The sequence below is a fragment of the Boleophthalmus pectinirostris genome, unplaced genomic scaffold, assembly GCF_026225935.1.
Source record: "Boleophthalmus pectinirostris isolate CB_2022bp ecotype Guang Dong unplaced genomic scaffold, ASM2622593v1 HiC_scaffold_17, whole genome shotgun sequence".
Lineage (NCBI taxonomy): Eukaryota > Metazoa > Chordata > Actinopteri > Gobiiformes > Gobiidae > Boleophthalmus > Boleophthalmus pectinirostris.
This window is the reverse complement of record NW_026571115.1, coordinates 36,566,773-36,584,866: the sequence shown is the minus strand read 5'-3', so window position 1 is coordinate 36,584,866 and position 18,094 is coordinate 36,566,773. Positions and strand designations below refer to the sequence as shown.

The following is an 18,094-nucleotide window of genomic DNA, read 5'->3' as shown; positions in this document are numbered from 1 at the left end:
CTGAAGGTCTGAGAGTCTGAGGATCTGAGGGTCTCAGGGTCTGAGGATCTGAGGGTCTGAAGATCTGAGGGTCTGAGGGTCTGAGGTTCTGAGGGTCTGAGGGTCTGAGGGTCTGAGGGTCTGAAGATCTGAGAGAGTCTGAGGGTCTGAGATTTTGAGAGTCTGAAGGTCTGAGAGTCTGAGGATCTGAGGGTCTGAGGGTCTGAGGATCTGAGGGTCTGAGGGTCTGAGATTTTGAGAGTCTGAAGGTCTGAGGATCTGAGGGTCTGAAGGTCTGAGGGTCTCAAGGTCTGAGGGTCTGAGGTTTTGAAGGTCTGAGGGTCTGACGGTCTAAGGGAGTTTTAGAGTTTTATTTTATTGTTTTTCCTTCTTAATTGAAACTGAACAGAACAAATGGAACACAGACTCTAGAGCTGAACTGTGCAAATGTTCTTCACCTTCTTCAGAGTTTTTTTTCTAGAACAGCCTGTATAACTCTGTAAGTGTACTGCAGTGTTGTGCTGCGTGGATGTTCTCCTTCACCTTCTTTGGAATAGTAGAGCAGCTCGACTTTGCGCTGCTCGCTCCCTTGCAGCGCCTGGGCCAGCAGGGAGAGGGCGCTCTTCATGGTCCCCGGTCCCACGAGGAAGGGGCAGGTGCAGGGCTGCTGCAGGACCTCGGCGCGCGTGAACTCGAAGAGCGCGCAGAAGGACTCGTTACAGAAGATGATGGGGCAGTTCTTCATCTGCGCGTTGGCGATCAGGAACTTACGATCTGTCGACACAAATGTTACAGGTTAGAGCTTTAATACTGAGGCTTCCTGTTTATGGACGCCATTTTGAGTACTTTTGATACTTTTGTTGTGAATAGTTCGAGTTCACATTTGGCTTTAGTTTATTTCTCGTGTCAGAAAAGAGTTTTTGTTTCATGTGGATCAGTCCAGGAATAACAGAAAAATGAACAAAAACAAACCATGTGTCATTTGTTTATTCGTTTTTCAAAATAAAACCAAAAATAAGAAGCAAAAAAACAACTATTTTCTTCATTATTTGTCTCCAAAACCAAATTTTTAAAAAAGGATAATGATTCGTTTTTTTCAGTTTTTGTGTTTAAATGAAAAATGGAAAAAACGGATAATGGACCAGGACCACACCAGGACTGAATACGGTTTAGTCCTGGTTCAGTCTTAGTCCTGGTTCAGTCTCAGTCCTGATCTCAGTCTTGGTCTGAGTCTTGGTCTCAGTCCCAGTCTGGTCCCGGCCTCAGTCCCGGTCTAGTACTGATATGGTCCCAGTCTCAGTCCTGTTTATGGTCTCAGTCCTGGTCTGGTCCTGGTCCCAGTCCCGGTCTCAGTCCTGGTCTTGTTCCCAGTCTGGTCCCAGTCTGGTCCTGGCCTGGTCCCGGTCTAAGTCCTGGTCTGGTCCTGGTATGGACCCGGTTTCAGTCCCAGGTCTCAGTCCCAGGTCTCAGTCCTGGTCTTGTTCCCAGTCTGGTCCCAGTCTGGTCCTGGTCCTGTTCCCGGTCTCAGTTCTGATCTCAGTCCTGGTCTGGTTCCGGTCTGGTCCCAGGCCTGGTTTAGTCCTGGTTTAGTCCTGGTTGAGTCCTGGTTGATTCCTGGTTTAGTCCTGGTTTAGTCCTGGTTTAGTCCTGGTTCAGTTCATTATCCATTTTTTCCATGTTTCATTTAAACACAAAATCGAAAACTGAAAAAAAAAAAATTCTGTTTTTTTTTTTCATTTTGGTTTTGGAGACAAATAATGAAGAAAACAGTTGTTTTTTTTTTTTCTTATTTTTGTTTTTATTTTGAAAAACAAATGATCGATTGATACACGGATTCAAAACCAGCACCACGACATCGGGGGGGAAATTCTACTCCAATTCTTAAATTAAAAAACGCAAATTAACAGTTTGTCACAAGAGTCTCCAGTGGTTCTAAAAATACCAGAGTGTGAGAAGAATGAGAGGAGAGAGAAGAGAGAGAGAGAGGAGAGAAAGAAGAGGAGAAGAAAAGGAGAGTGTTCAGTCACAGCTGTCGGCTCCACAGCTCGGCTCACACGTTCACACCCGTGACAGATCAGAGTCTCCAGCGAGCTCCTGTGGACCAGAACACAGAGTCTGAATAGAACCGCCCCGACCCGACTCAAGGTCTGAGGGTCTGAGGGTCTGAGGTCTGAGGTCTGAGGGTCTGAGGGTCTGAGGGTCTGAGGGAGGGTCTGAGGTCTGAGGTCTGAGGGTCTGAGGTCTGAGGGTCTGAGGGTCTGAGGGTCTGAGGGTCTGAGGGTCTGAGGGTCTGAGGGTCTGAGGGTCTGAGGTCTGAGGTCTGAGGGTCTGAGGGTCTGAGGGTCTGAGGGTCTGAGGGTCTGAGGGTCTGAGGGTCTGAGGGTCTGAGGTCTGAGGGTCTGAGGGTCTGAGGTCTGAGGGTCTGAGGTCTGAGGGTCTGAGGGTCTGAGGGTCTGAGGGTCTGAGGGTCTGAGGTCTGAGGTCTGAGGTCTGAGGTCTGAGGGTCTGAGGTCTGAGGTCTGAGGTCTGAGGGTCTGAGGGTCTGAGGGTCTGAGGTCTGAGGGTCTGAGGGTCTGAGGGTCTGAGGGAGGGTCTGAGGTCTGAGGGTCTGAGGGTCTGAGGTCTGAGGTCTGAGGGTCTGAGGTCTGAGGTCTGAGGTCTGAGGGTCTGAGGGTCTGAGGTCTGAGGTCTGAGGTCTGAGGTCTGAGGGTCTGAGGTCTGAGGTCTGAGGGTCTGAGGTCTGAGGTCTGAGGTCTGAGGTCTGAGGGTCTGAGGTCTGAGGTCTGAGGTCTGAGTCTGAGGGTCTGAGGTCTGAGGGTCTGATCTGAGTCTGAGTCTGAGTCTGAATCTCTGAGGTCTGAGGTCTGATCTGAGGTCTGAGGTCTGAGGGTCTGAGGTCTGAGGTCTGTAAAAATAAAATAAAATAAATACTTGAGTGAACGCGACTTTTGTGTTTAGAAAGAGAGGAGTTTGTGTTTCAATGCTAACGCTAATGCTAACGTTGAGTTGATAATAAACATTAAAACAACGCCACAAACTGAAATATTGTACACATAAAAACAACTGGGCGGTTTTTTACTTTAATTAATTTGAATTTAATAGGCTTTGTGTGGTTTGTTTTATGATTTTGGCTTTGTTTGTTTTGTTTTATGATTGAATAAAAATAACTGTTAGGTTTGGGGCACAGTGAGCTAGTTAGCATACGATTTAGATTTGATTTATTATAATTTTACAGATGGACAGATTTTACAACTGGAAGAAACTAATACAGGATATAAAATAAACAATATACTATTATTTAAAAAAAACATTTAAACAGTAAAAACACAAAATGAAAAGTTGAAGCGTCGATGGAGCAGGAAAAAAAAACTCGAGTAAAACATAAAACACTAAAATAAACCTGATGCTGCGTCACTGTTTAAATCTGACTCTGAAACACGAGGCTCGTAATCAGACTTTCACAGCGGACGCCTGGACACACACACACACACACACACACACACACACACACAACATACAACGCACACACACACACACACACACAGACAAACATACAACGCACACACACATACAAAGCACAAACACACACACATACACACAATCAAACACTCTGAGTCCTGCCGACTACAAAACACAATCGCACAACTGCACACACACATGCAAATGCACACTGTAACACACAAACAACACACACACACACTAAGACACACACATATAAAAGCACAAACAGGTACACAGACACGCGCTACCGCACACTGAGTCCCGCTGACTACAAAACACAATCACACAACCGCACACACACACACACACACACACACACACACACTATAACACATACACCAAACAGTGGAGCAGAGGCTTGGATCAGAGCCACAGACCTAATGAAAAGAACACACACACACACACACACAACACAAACACAGACACACACACACACATACACAACACACACAGACATACACACACAGACATACAAACACATATATACACACAGATACACACACAATCCAACACTGAGTTCTACTGACTACAAAACACAATTACACAACTGCACACACACACACGCAAATGCACACTATAACACACAAACACACACACACACACAGACAGACACTAACACACACACACAAAGACACAGACATACACAAACGCACACACACACACACACACACACACACAGAGACAGACTACACACACACACACACACACACACACACATACACACACACACACACACACACACACACACACACACAGATACACACACACACACACTCCAACACTGAGTTCTACTGACTACAAAACACAATTACACAAACACTGCACACACACACACAACACACACACGCAACATGCACACACACATATACACACACACACACATGTACTAACACACACGTACAACACACACACACGACAACACACAACACAACACACACACACACACACACACACACACATACACACACACATGTACACACACACACACACACACAACACACACACACACACACACACATACACACATGTACACACACACACACACACACACACACACACAACACACACACACACACACACACACACACACACACGACACTAACACACACACATGTACAACAACACACACACGGACAACACACACACACACACACACACACATAACACACACATGTACAACACACACAAGGACAACACACACACACACACACACACAGACACTAACACACATGTACAACACACACAAGTACAACACACACACACACACACACACACACACACAACACACACACACACACACACACACACACACACACGGTCGAGTGGAGCAGAGGCCTGGACCAGAGCCACAGACCTAATGAAAACAACACACACAAACGCACAACACGACGCACACTGTCACACACACACACACACGCAGACACACACACACACTTGACATGATTGGAGAGTTCGATCAGTCAAATGATTCTTTCTGTCGGACGTGGAAACTTTTTAAAAACATTTTCATCCAAATAAAGTTGGAATCTGGAGCCCGGAGATTCTGAAGATTTACGAACGAAACGTGTTTGTGATGAAAACTGTGTTCGTTCTTTCTGACGTTTCTCCGCTCTGTTTGTTTAAAGAGGAATTTTCAGGAGTTTTACCGTTTTCGAGTTTGTACAGACACGTTTACATGATGGTTTTTAATACCTGCATCCTGAATTTCGGACTTCCGGTCACTGCGCAATTCAAACTGGGAAGGATCGTCCGAAAAAGTGAACAAAGTTTGATTTGTGGGACGTGTCTGTTGTCAAAGTCGATCTTTTCAAGTCTTTTGAACCATTTCACTTTTGTTTCTGCTTCTGATATTGTCATATTTTAGTTTTTGGGATACGGACATCGGAATTGTGTGGTTGTTGGATGACGTAACATATACAACGCACGCAAACACACATAAAACACACACTCATATAACACACACATATAACACACAAACACACAATATAACACACGCAAACACACTCAAACACACACATAAACACATATAACACAAACACACACATATAACACACAAACACACAATATAACACACGCAAACACACACATAACACACACATAAACACATATAACACAAACACACACATATAACACACAAACACACAATATAACACACTCAAACACACACATAAACACATATAACACAAACACACACATATAACACACACACAATATAACACACGCAAACACACACAAACACACACATAAACACATATAACACACAAACAAACACACACGCAAACACACACACACATATATGTGTGTGTGTACATTTGTTATAACACAAACACACACATATACACACACACACACACACACACATATATAACACACAAACACACAATATAACACACGCAAACACACTCAAACACACACATAAACACATATAACACAAACACACACATATAACACACAAACACACACAATCAAACACACACACATATATAACACACAGACACACATATACACACACATATAACAAACGTACACACACACATATAACACACAAACACACACATATACACACACATATAACAAACGTACACACACATATATAACACACAAACACACACAATCAAACACACACACATATATAACACACAGACACACATACACACATATACACACACACACACACATATATAACACACAGACACACAAACACACACATAAACACATATAACACAAACACACACATATAACACACACACACACACACATATATAACACACAGACACACAAACACACACATAAACACATATAACACAAACACACACATATAACACACAAACACACACACATATATAACACACACGCAACCACACACACATATACACACACACACACACACACACACATATATAACACACAGACACACACATATACACACACATATAACAAACAGACACACACATATAACACACACACACACACACACACACATACACACACACACACACACACACACACACACACACACACACACACACACACACACACACACACACACACACACACATACACATATATAACACACAGACACACAAACACACACACATATACAAAATGAAACCGTCTGATGAATCAGATTAGATGATGTCGTCCAGACCTTCAAAATGTGAAACAGCCTCAAAACAGCAGAAAATGATAAAACGTTTGTATTTGTTTTGTGCTGTGACAGTTTTCATTTGTGCGACTTTATTTCTGTGCGGCACAGTATCTGAGTGTCCAGCACTCAGGCCTCACAGCAAGAAGGTTCTGGGTTCAATCCCCGCGTCGCCCGGGTCTTTCTGTGTGGAGTTTGCATGTTTCTCCTCGTGTCTGGATGAGTTTCCTCCGGTTTCGCCCATCAACACAAAACCTGCTCCAGGTCCAAGAACAGTTGATGGTCAAGGTCAGTTAAACACAATCAATTCAATCATTGTGTCCTTAGGCAAGACACTTCACCCAAGAAAAGCGCGTGTACCTAAAGGAAGGGGAAAGTGCGGCAGCCGAACAGGAAGTAGACTGCCAAAATAAAGTCGCCAAAATAAAAGTCCACTAAAATAAAAAGTCTGTATTAGATACGGGTCGCGTTTAATCGCTGTTATTTCGGTCCCTTCTGATTTTAGATAAAACAATAAATTATTGCTAAAATGTTAAAGGCACCGTATTTTTGATTCGTTTGAAAATGTTCTGTTTAAAATGTAATTAAGCATGTTGGCTTGTTTTATTCAGATGATAGAGTAACTTTAACCTAGTTTGTATTGGCTTGTTTTCTAACTTGGTATTATTAATTTAGTACTGAGTAAAAGTGCTTGTAGCTTTTATATATTAGTTATGGGTTAAACAAATGATATTGTTGAAGAATTTCAAACAATGTAATTAATGGGTAAAAGGGAAGCTTTGAGTCGTCTTAAAGCAACAGCAAAGTACTGAACGGGAAAGACAAGTATGGATTAAAAAAGGAGCAACTGTGATAGATGGAATTTATGTGTGACCACAATTTAAACCTGTCCTTCCGAAAAATCTATATAAGATTGCAGCTATTGTTGTTGTTGTATTGTTAGCCATGTTTCACATGTCTCAACAGGGGGGATGGTAGGACAGGTTCATAAATATTATACGACTTATGGATTCAATAATTACTCAAAAAACTTTTGTAGAGCATGTCTAATTTGTGCTAAACATAATTCACAAGGAAATTTGAGACCAAAAAGAGGACAATTTCCACAGGCCCAATATCCATTTGAAATAATCCATATGGATTTTATAGAGCTCAATCAAAGTGAAGGAAAAATATTGTTTAGTAATAATTGATGCATTCTCCAAATGGATAGAATTATTTCCCACTAGAAATTCCGACGCTCTGACTGTGGCTAAAGCACTGTGTAAAGACATTATACCAAGATTTGGTTTACCAGAGAAAGTCTATACTGATAATGGAACTCATTTTGTAAATAGTTTGATATCTCATATAGGTAAACTATTCCACATCGATTTGAAAAATCACTGCACATACCATCCTCAGAGCGCTGGACTAGTAGAAAGAATGAATGGTACAATAAAAAACAGACTGAAAAAATGTATGGAAGAAACAGGGCGACCATGGACCCAGTGTTTAGATTTAGTCAAACTGTATATAAACATTACTAGTACCACAGGCCTAACCCCATACCAAATAATATTTGGAAGAACGTACAAAATACCTCAATTTAGGAATGAATGGGAAATTAATGAAGAAGCTAACTTAGCAGATTATATGAGGAAAATATTAGAAAAACAAAGCAAAAATCCGTAAACTTTTTAAAATGACTAAAACTTCCGCTGGCCTAAATCTGACCATGACTGACCTAGACCCCAAATGACCATGTCTACCAATTTGCTTATGGGCATATAGCGCTGACACAGACCCAATGTATGCAGAAGCATTAATATGACTGGAAGTGGTGTGCGTTTAGACAATCTCACAGCCTCCTGGGGTGTTGACATTTTCGAGGTCAGCAACCACTTTCAGCCTGTGTCCCAAGGCGATGTGTGGTGGTGGTGTGGCAAAGATAAACTTTATGATAGATTGCCAAGAAATGTGATAGGACACTGTGCTTTAGTGTCCCTTTTGCTGCCCACGACCATACATCTCCTCCCTGATAAACATTTACTACATGAGATGTCTAGTATCTTACCTAAAACATGGTCTAAAAGTAAGAGATTCTCCTCGTGGAAAGGAGATTCTGACCCAACATATATTGATGCTATAGGAGTCCCCAGGGGAGTTCCCAGTGAATACAAGTTAGTAGATCAAATAGCCGCAGGCTTTGAAAGCTTCCCAATCTTGTCCAGTAACTCCAAATAAAAAACATATATAGAATCAACTACATCCACTACAATGTTCAAAAACTAGGCAACTACACCCAGGCTGGATTTGAGGCAGTGCATGAGCAGTTAGCAGCAACTTCTCTGATGACGTTCCAGAATCGTATCGCATTAGATATGCTCCTCGCTGAGAAATCTGTGTGTGAGATTTTTGGTGACCAGTGCTGCACCTTCATCCCTAACAACACTGCATCTGATGGTAGCTTGACTAGGACCATTGAAGGCCTACGGACCCTTAACAAGCGCCTTAAAGAGCAGTCTGGTGTTGACCAGTCCATGTGGGATGACTGGATGGACGTATTTGGGAAATACAAGTCCATTGTGTCCTCTGCGCTGATCTCTGTAGCCATTTTGTGTGGATGTTGTTGTATTCCCTGCATCCGAGAATTACTTAATAAACTGATCACCACTGCAATTGCCCCATATCCTGACGATAAGGCAGTGCAAGCACATTTGTTGGCTGGTGATGATTCATACAGTGGGGACTCCTCCTCCTTGACTCTCTCACTTCTGTTTAATCATGACGCAGAAATACACGACTAAAATAACATTACCTCCGAGTGTAAAAATATAATTGCTCGACTATGAAATCATAACTGAAAATCGAAAGAAGTAGTTATGAATTGATTCTTCTTTAGCAAATATATGATAAACAGGAGGGAAATGTCAGAATAATTTTATTATCCCATATTTGCTAAATACTTGTGTGATATTCTAGGCCTATGAGTTAACCATTTATGTACTACAATTCTTTGATTTATAATGTACCAATCACTTGTCACTTGTTGAATAACCTCTGTGTGTTTGACAACTGTGTGCAGTGTCCTGTCGCTCTAGTGAACCTCGAGATGATTCCTCACATGAAGCCAACTCCCACTGTCACACATGCAAGAGTTATGATGGTGTCTGACCTAAGGCACCTCCTGATTGTTAATCATGTTTTATGTGTTTGTACTATGCTTAGCTGCATCAGTTTCTTATTATGTCTTGGCTGTTTCCCCTTCCCCTTGAGAATTATCATTCTGTAACTAGGGCCTCCTAATGAAATAAAAAGAGGAGAACGGCCTTGAGTCATCAGAACGTGTGGAGACTGTTGGTTTTGATGCCCACTCTCTGCCCGTTCTCCTCGCGAGTAAAACTGAATTAAACTCTTGTCTTTCTTCTTGTTTTTAAATGTTTAGATAAACCTAACAGTAATAACTTTTGTCGACTTAAAGACAATAAAAAGTCCAGTCTTTCCTGAACCATATTAAAAATATTATTGATAGAGAAATATATATGAGATCACTGGTTTTAGACCTTGTTTTAGTCCTGGTTTAGACCTGGTTTAGACCTGCTTTAGTCCTACTTTAGTCCTGGAATGGGTTAGTCCTGGTTTTAGTCCTGGTTTTAGTCCTGGTTTAGTCCTGGTTTAGTCCTGGTTTAGTCCTGGTTTAGTCCTGGACTGGGTTAGTCCCGAAATAAAAAAATGTATAAATGTGTTTTTTTGTGTGTGTGTTATTGTCCCAACAACACATAAAAACAGGTTTTATAATAAAGAAACTCACATACAGAAACAGTAAAGTTAGAGATTAAAAATGAGATTAACGCGATTAAAAAACATAATGCGCTAAATATGACTGTAATTAATTAATCGCAATTAACGCGATCATTTGACACCCCTAATAATAATACAGACTTTTGACTCCATTTTGTGTCGTTTTAGAGCATTTTGACCATAATTTAACCCATAAAAGAATCATTAATATCTGAAAAACTAAAGCAGCACAAACAAAACTTTTTACAGCACGAATGATTGACACAGTTTTTCTGCAGGTTTGTGTCTGGGGGCCAATTCAACAGTTTCAGATACGTAATAGTTCTGAGAGCTTTGGCCACGCCCCCTTTTCAGTCGACCAATCGATGAGCAGCACACGTCTTAGTTTAGTTTAGAACTTCTTCAGTCGTGAGGATCAGGTCTGACCGAACCTGCGGGTCAGAGTTCGTCCCCCGCGTCTCGTCCGCGCGCAGACGTCCACGGTTGTTGACAAAACAGAAGCCGGTGCTGGGTTCATATTTACGACTCCGGACATGAACGTGTGAAGCGGCAGATGGAAATTAAAATTCATGAATCTCATCTGAGCGTTTCGTAATCTGCTCAAACATGTCGCTGGGAACTGTCCACACGAACACGACGCTCTCCAGACCTCGGACGCTCTGTCGCTCTGTCACACGCTTTTCTCTGCGGAGATGTTATCGCTCTGTCTGGAATGTTTCACAGTACGGCATTAAACGCTTCTATTTTTACAGAGACCAAACCAGACCAAGTTACAGATGTGGAGGGTTAGGGTTAATCAGAAGGTGTTTTTATAAGTATTTTTTAGTGTTGTCAATCGATTAAAACATTTCATCATGATTAATCTCATGAATGTCATAGTTAACTCGCGATTAATTACAAATTAATCACATTTTTGTCCCTTAAATCACCATTTTAATTCTCTTATCAACACAGAAAAGTGGACAGGCTTTGTGGAAATGTTTTTTTTTTTTTTTTTTATTGCAACTGTGTTTGCGATTCGATTAAATTTTCTTAATTGATCGTCGGGAGAATTAACGCGCGATTTTCGATTAATCATGAACATTTTTATATTCAAAGCTGAGGAGGCTCAGGCGTCTGTTCTGATGTCTCCTGGACGTCTCCCTCAGGAGGTGTTCATGTCCCACCCCCCGGGAGGCCCCAGGACACACTGGAGGGACTCTGTCTCTGGACTGGCCTGGGAACACCTCGAGGTCCACCCTGGAGGAGCTGGAGGAAGTGTCTGGGGTGATTGGATGTTAAAAGTATCATCATTATTATTACTGTGACTAATCTGCATAAATAAACTCAACTTTACAACAAATAAAAAAAACGACTCTAGATCCACATCAGCTGTTTGACTTTGTCAAGTGTTTCATGAAGATTTGACACTTTTGTTTATGTTTTACAGAAGGATCCAGTCAAGTGTTAACGGAGGGAAACAGGGGCAGATTTTTGACATTCAAATGTCTCTTATTCAGAAACTAGAGGAACTATTGAAATAAGTAAAGTATCAGAATGTAGGAAAGAGTTACACTCCAACAGGGTCAAGTTAAACCTGTGAGATTCTTTCAAGTTCAAGACAAAAAATGTAAAAACTCATGTCGGTAACGGAGGGAATGAAATATGCAGCACTTTTTGGTCAATAAATCCAAACAGTGATAACTCTTGGTTCTCACTTCCATATCCTTAACAAACTGGTTTGAATATTTGCTTCATATAGTTTTCTACCATATGGTACAAGATTAGGTTGAAAAACCTCTGACTTTTTGACTCATGAGATTTTTTATTAAGAAAGTTCATGGTAACGGAGGGAAAATTGTACAAACAAGTAGAAGGTGCAGGATTTTACATCATTTGTCACTTTTTTCTTCTGAATATTTTAATATTACTTCAAAATGAAAGGAAACTATTTCTATAAAATATGTCAGTCCTTCCAAGAACATTTTTATCATTTTAAATACATTTTTATTTTATTTTTTTTTTAATCCTGTCCCTTCATCAACAGTTCAAAGATGGAATAACACAAGATATGATGAAATACATCCATTTATTGACATGATTTTTGTGTCTTTGAAATTTGGGAAATAATTTTTGTTCCATGTTTCATTCATGGTCTGTTTAAAACATATGGAACTTTAGAACCAAAAATGGAACAGAAAAAAGGTCAACAGTTTGATAAACTAGAGTACATATGTATCTGTTCAATACACTTTTATATCAGATGAATTAACTTGAATTTTTGACCTTGTTGTTTACTTCTGCTTGACCGGGACCAGAAATTAAACTTAAAACCACAAGGTTCTGTGAAAAACCTGAACGCAGAAGGAAGTGAGGAAAAACTCTGGATCACTACAAACTGTTTTTTTAAAAAAATGATTTTAAGACAGAAAAAATCATGTACAGAGACTTTAAATTTGTGCAAAAACGACATTGAGACACGAGAAATGCCAAGGTCAAATATAACAGAGAGAAGAGAGAGAAACAGATGAAGTGAACAGATCTGATGGTCGACTTCACTGTGAGGACTCAGTTTTACTGTTTTAAAATCTCATTCATAACTAAATTGTTCATAACTAAAGCAGGTCTAAACTAGTTCTTCAACAGGTCTAAACCAGGACTAAAGCAGGACTAAAGCAGGACTAAAGCAGAACTAGACCAGGATTAAAGCAGAGCCAGACCAGGACTATCAGTACAGGTCTAAAATTAGAAAACACTAAGCCAAGACCTACAGGAGTCTAAACCAGGACTAAAGCAGGACCAGGAGTTAAGAAACCAGGTCTGAACCAGGTCTGAACCAGGTCTGAACCAGGTCTAAGCCAGGACTGAACCAGGACTAAACCAGGACTAAACCAGGACTAAACCAGGACTAAACCAGGTCTAAACCAGGTCTGAACTAGGTCAAAACCAGGTCTACATCAGGTCTAAAACAGATCTAAACCAGGACTAAAACAGGACCAAGAGAAAAGAAACCAGGACTGAACCAGGACTTAAACACAGACTAAACAAGAATTAAATCAGATCTAAACCAGGTCTAAACAGTGACAAGCACATAAACCAGGACTTACACCTGGACTAAACTAGAATCAAACCAGGTCTAAATCAGAGCTAAACCGGGTTTAAACCGGATCTAAACTGGGTATAAACCAGGTCTAAATCAGGTCTGAACTAGGTTTTAAAAATCAAGTCTAAAACAGATCTAAACCAGGTCTAAACCAAGTCTAAACTGGGTCCAAACCGGGTCTAAACCGGGTCTAAACTGGATTTAAACTGGTCTAAACCAGGTCTAAAGGACCAGGTCTAAACCAGATCTAAACCAGGTCTAAATCAGGACTAAAGTGTAAATCAATAAGTGTGTCGTGCTGTTTCTCTCGGGATCTTGGAGCTGTTTCTATGGAGTTAAAAACATCAAAGATCAAATGAAAATCAAAATAGAGTAAAAAAAAAAAAAAAAAAAATTCAGTAATAAAATAAATAAATTCTTCATTTCATCAAACATCAGGATCCATGAGTGGAGTTTAAAATGTTGTTCTGATCCATGTGCGTCCACTTTAAACCCAAGTGACGCGTAAAGTCGATAAAAACACGAACAGTGAAAACACAAAAATAAAACACAGAAAATATGAAATAAAACACGATAAAAACACGATCAAAAACATGACAAAAAACCCTATAAAACCACAAAAATACAACAGACTCACTTTGCTCGAACTCAGAAATTACTCACGACCAAACCAGGACTAAACCAGGACTAAACCAGGACTAAACCTGGACTAAACCAGGACTAAACCAGGACTAAACCAGGACTAAACCAGGACTAAACAGGACTAAACAGGACTAAACCAGGACTAAACCAGGACTAAAGCAGAGCCAGACCAGGACAATCAGTACAGGTCTAAAATTAGAAAACACTAAGTCAAGACCTACAGGAGTCTAAACCAGGACCAAAGCAGGACCAGGAGTAAAGAAACCAGGTCTGAACCAGGTCTGAACCAGGTCTGAAACCAGGACTGAACCAGGACTGAACCAGGACTGAACCAGGACTGAACCAGGACTGAAACACAGACTAAACAAGAATTAAATCAGATCTAAACCAGATCTAAACAGTGACAAGCACATAAACCAGGACTTACACCCGGACTAAACCAGAATTAGACCAGGTCTAAACCAGGTCTAAATCAGATCAAAACCGGGTCTAAACCGCGTCTAAACCGGGTCTAAACCAGGTCTAAAACAGATCTAAATCAGTTCTAAACTAGGTCCCATCCAGGTCTAAATCAGGTTTAAACAGAACTAAACCAGGACTAAACCAATTCTAAACTAGGTCCAAACCAGGTCCAAACCAGGTCCAAACCAGGTCTAAACCGGGTCTAAACGGGGTCTAAACTGGATTTAAACTGGTCTAAACCAGGTCTAAAGGACCAGGTTTAAACCAGATCTAAACCAGGTCTAAATCAGGACTCAAGTGTAAATCAATAAGTGTGTCGTGCTGTTTCTCTCGGGATCTTGGAGCTGTTTCTATGGAGTTAAAAACAACAAAGATCCAAAGATTTGAAACGAGAATCAAATAAAGTCCAAATAAATTATTAAACAATAAATACAATAAATATTTTTTTCATCACTGATCCATGAGTGGAGTTTAAAATGTTGTTCTGATCTATGTGCGTCCACTTTAAACCCAAGTGACGCGTAAAGTCGATAAAAACACGAACAAAGTGAAAACGCCAAGATAAAACACAGAAAATATGAAATAAAACAGGATAAAATCAGGATAAAACCAGAATAAAACCAGAATAAAAGCACCGCCGTACTCACTCTGCTCGTCGAACTTGCGGATGATGGTGTCCAGGTAGGTGTTCTGGAGCGCCACATGACCGCGTCGCACGGGCATGTTTCTGCGGCCGCGGCTCGGCTCCGGCCCGGGGTCATGAACCGACGACTTCCCCGACGCGATAAAGCGATCGATAAATAATAAATACGCAGCCGATTAATCTTTCACAAGCGGATTGTGGCGGACGTGGCCGTGCGTCAAAAGTCCGGCGCTCGGGAGGAGACGGAAGACGAAAGATTAAAGGTGGAAAAAAGTCAGAAACGGGGGAGAAAAGTGCGCGGGGCGAGGCTGGACGCGCCGCGGCACCTGTGGAGCTCTGAGGCGGGGAGCTGCGGGTGTCGGAGGCGGGGAGCTGTGGATGTCGGAGGCGGGGAGCTGTGGATGTCGGAGGCGGGGAGCTGTGGATGTCGTGGCCGCGCACAGATGCTCATGAGGCGGCCGCGCGTCAAGCTCAGATCCCGGGGGACGGACCGGAAGCGCGGAGCCACGTTTCAAAATAAAATGTTTTTTTTTTGGGGGGGGGGGGGGGGGGGGGGGGGGGGGTTGGGGGTTTGGGTCTGGAGACGCAGGGACCAGGACTAAAACAGGACTGAAACCAGGACTAAACCAGGACTAAACCAGGACTAAACCTAGGACTAAAACAGGACTAGGACTAAACCAGGACTAAACCAGGACTAAACAGGACTAAACCAGGACTAAACCAGGACTAAGGACTAAAACAGGACTAAAACAGGACTAAACAGGACTAAAACAGGACTAAAAACCAGGACTAAAAACCAGGACTAAACAGGACTAAACAGGACTAAACCAGGACTAAAACAGGACTAAACCAGGTCTAAACCAGGTCTAAAGCAAGACTAAACCAGGTCTAAACCAGGACTAAACCAGGTCTAAACCAGGTCTAAAGCAGGACTAAACCAGGTCTAAACCAGGTCTAAAGCAGGACTAAACCAGGTCTAAACCAGGACTAAACCAGGTCTAAACCAGGAATAAACAAAGACCAAAGCAGTAAACTGGGTCCACAGGTGGATGGGAGGGCATCAGGTGTTTTATAGTGACAGTCTGTCCGGACACGGTACTTGGGTCTCAGGTCTCTGGTCTCAGGTCTTTGGTCTCTGGTCTCTGGTCTCTGGTCTCAGGTCTCAGGTCTCTGGTCTCAGGTCTCTGGTCTCAGGTCTTTGGTCTCAGGTCTCAGGTCTCAGGTCTCAGGTCTCTGGTCTCTGGTCTCTGGTCTCAGGTCTCAGGTCTCAGGTCTCAGGTCTCTGGGTCTCGGGTCTCGGGTCTCGGGTCTCTGGTCTCTGGTCTCTGGTCTCTGGTCTCAGGTCTCAGGTCTCAGGTCTCAGGTCTCTGGTCTCAGGTCTCTGGTCTCTGGTCTCTGGTCTCTGGTCTCTGGTCTCTGGTCTCAGGTCTCTGGTCTCAGGTCTCTCTGGTCTCAGGTCTCAGGTCTCTGGTCTCTGGTCTCTGGTCTCTGGTCTCTGGTCTCAGGTCTCAGGTCTCAGGTCTCTGGTCTCAGGTCTCAGGTCTCTGGTCTCTGGTCTCTGGTCTCAGGTCTCAGGTCTCAGGTCTCAGGTCTCAGGTCTCTGGTCTCAGGTCTCTGGTCTCTGGTCTCTGGTCTCAGGTCTCAGGTCTCAGGTCTCAGGTCTCTGGTCTCGGGTCTCGGTCTCGGGTTCTCTGGTCTCGGTCTCGGTCTCGGGTCTCTGGTCTCTGGTCTCGGTCTCGGGTCTCGGGTCTCGGGTCTCGGGTCTCTGGTCTCTGGTCTCTGGTCTCGGGTCTCAGGTCTCTGGGTCTCGGGTCTCGGGTCTCGGGTCTCGGGTCTCTCTCTGGTCTCTGGTCTCTGGTCTCAGGTCTCTGGTCTCGGGTCTCGGGTCTCGGGTCTCGGGTCTCTGGTCTCTGGTCTCTGGTCTCTGGTCTCTGGTCTCTGGTCTCAGGTCTCTGGTCTCTGGTCTCTGGGTCTCTGGTCTCTGGTCTCAGGTCTCAGGTCTCTGGTCTCTGGTCTCTGGTCTCTGGTCTCTGGTCTCTGGGGTCTCTGGTCTCTGGTCTCTGGTCTCTCAGGTCTCTGGTCTCTGGTCTCGGTCTCTGGGTCTCGGGTCTCTGGTCTCTGGTCTCTGGTCTCTGGTCTCAGGTCTCTGGTCTCGGGTCTCGGGTCTCGGGTCTCTGGTCTCTGGTCTCTGGTCTCAGGTCTCAGGTCTCTGGTCTCTGGTCTCTGGTCTCAGGTCTTTGGTCTCAGGTCTCAGGTCTCAGGTCTTTGGTCTCTCAGGTCTTTGGTCTCAGGTCTTTGGTCTCTGGTCTCAGGTCTTTGGTCTCAGGTCTTTGGTCTCAGGTCTCAGGTCTCAGGTCTTTGGTCTCAGGTCTCAGGTCTCTGGTCTCGGGTCTTGGGTCTTTGGTCTCAGGTCTCTGGTCTCAGGTCTTTGGTCTCTGGTCTCAGGTCTGGTCTCAGGTCTCAGGTCTCTGGTCTTTGGTCTCTGGTCTCAGGTCTTTGGTCTCAGGTCTCTTGGTCTCAGGTCTCAGGTCTTTGGTCTCAGGTCTCTCTCAGGTCTCTGGTCTCTGGTCTCTGGGTCTCTGGTCTTGGTCTCTGGGTCTTTGGTCTCTGGTCTCTGGTCTTTGGTCTCAGGTCTTTGGTCTCTGGTCTCGGGTCTCAGGTCTCAGGTCTCTGGTCTCAGGTCTCAGGTCTCAGGTCTTTGGTCTCTGGTCTCTTCTGGTCTCAGGTCTCTGGTCTCTGGTCTCTGGTCTTTGGTCTCAGGTCTCTGGTCTCTGGTCTCTGGTCTCTGGTCTCTCTCGGTCTTTGGTCTCAGGTCTCTTTGGTCTCTGGTCTCAGGTCTCAGGTCTCAGGTCTTTGG

The 18,094-nt window shown here is 43.1% G+C and overlaps 1 protein-coding gene across 1 annotated transcript in view; it reads right to left on the bottom strand.

Annotated features, from left to right (window-relative positions):
• Positions 1–15,607, bottom strand: part of kcnh6a (potassium voltage-gated channel, subfamily H (eag-related), member 6a) — a 79,070-nt gene extending 63,463 nt beyond the window's left edge. The window contains 2 exon segments of the mRNA XM_055153112.1: positions 523–753; positions 15,242–15,607. Of these exon segments, the coding sequence (XP_055009087.1) occupies positions 523–753; positions 15,242–15,317 (307 nt within the window). The 5' untranslated portion in view covers positions 15,318–15,607.
• Between the last annotated feature and the right edge of the window lie 2,487 nt (positions 15,608–18,094).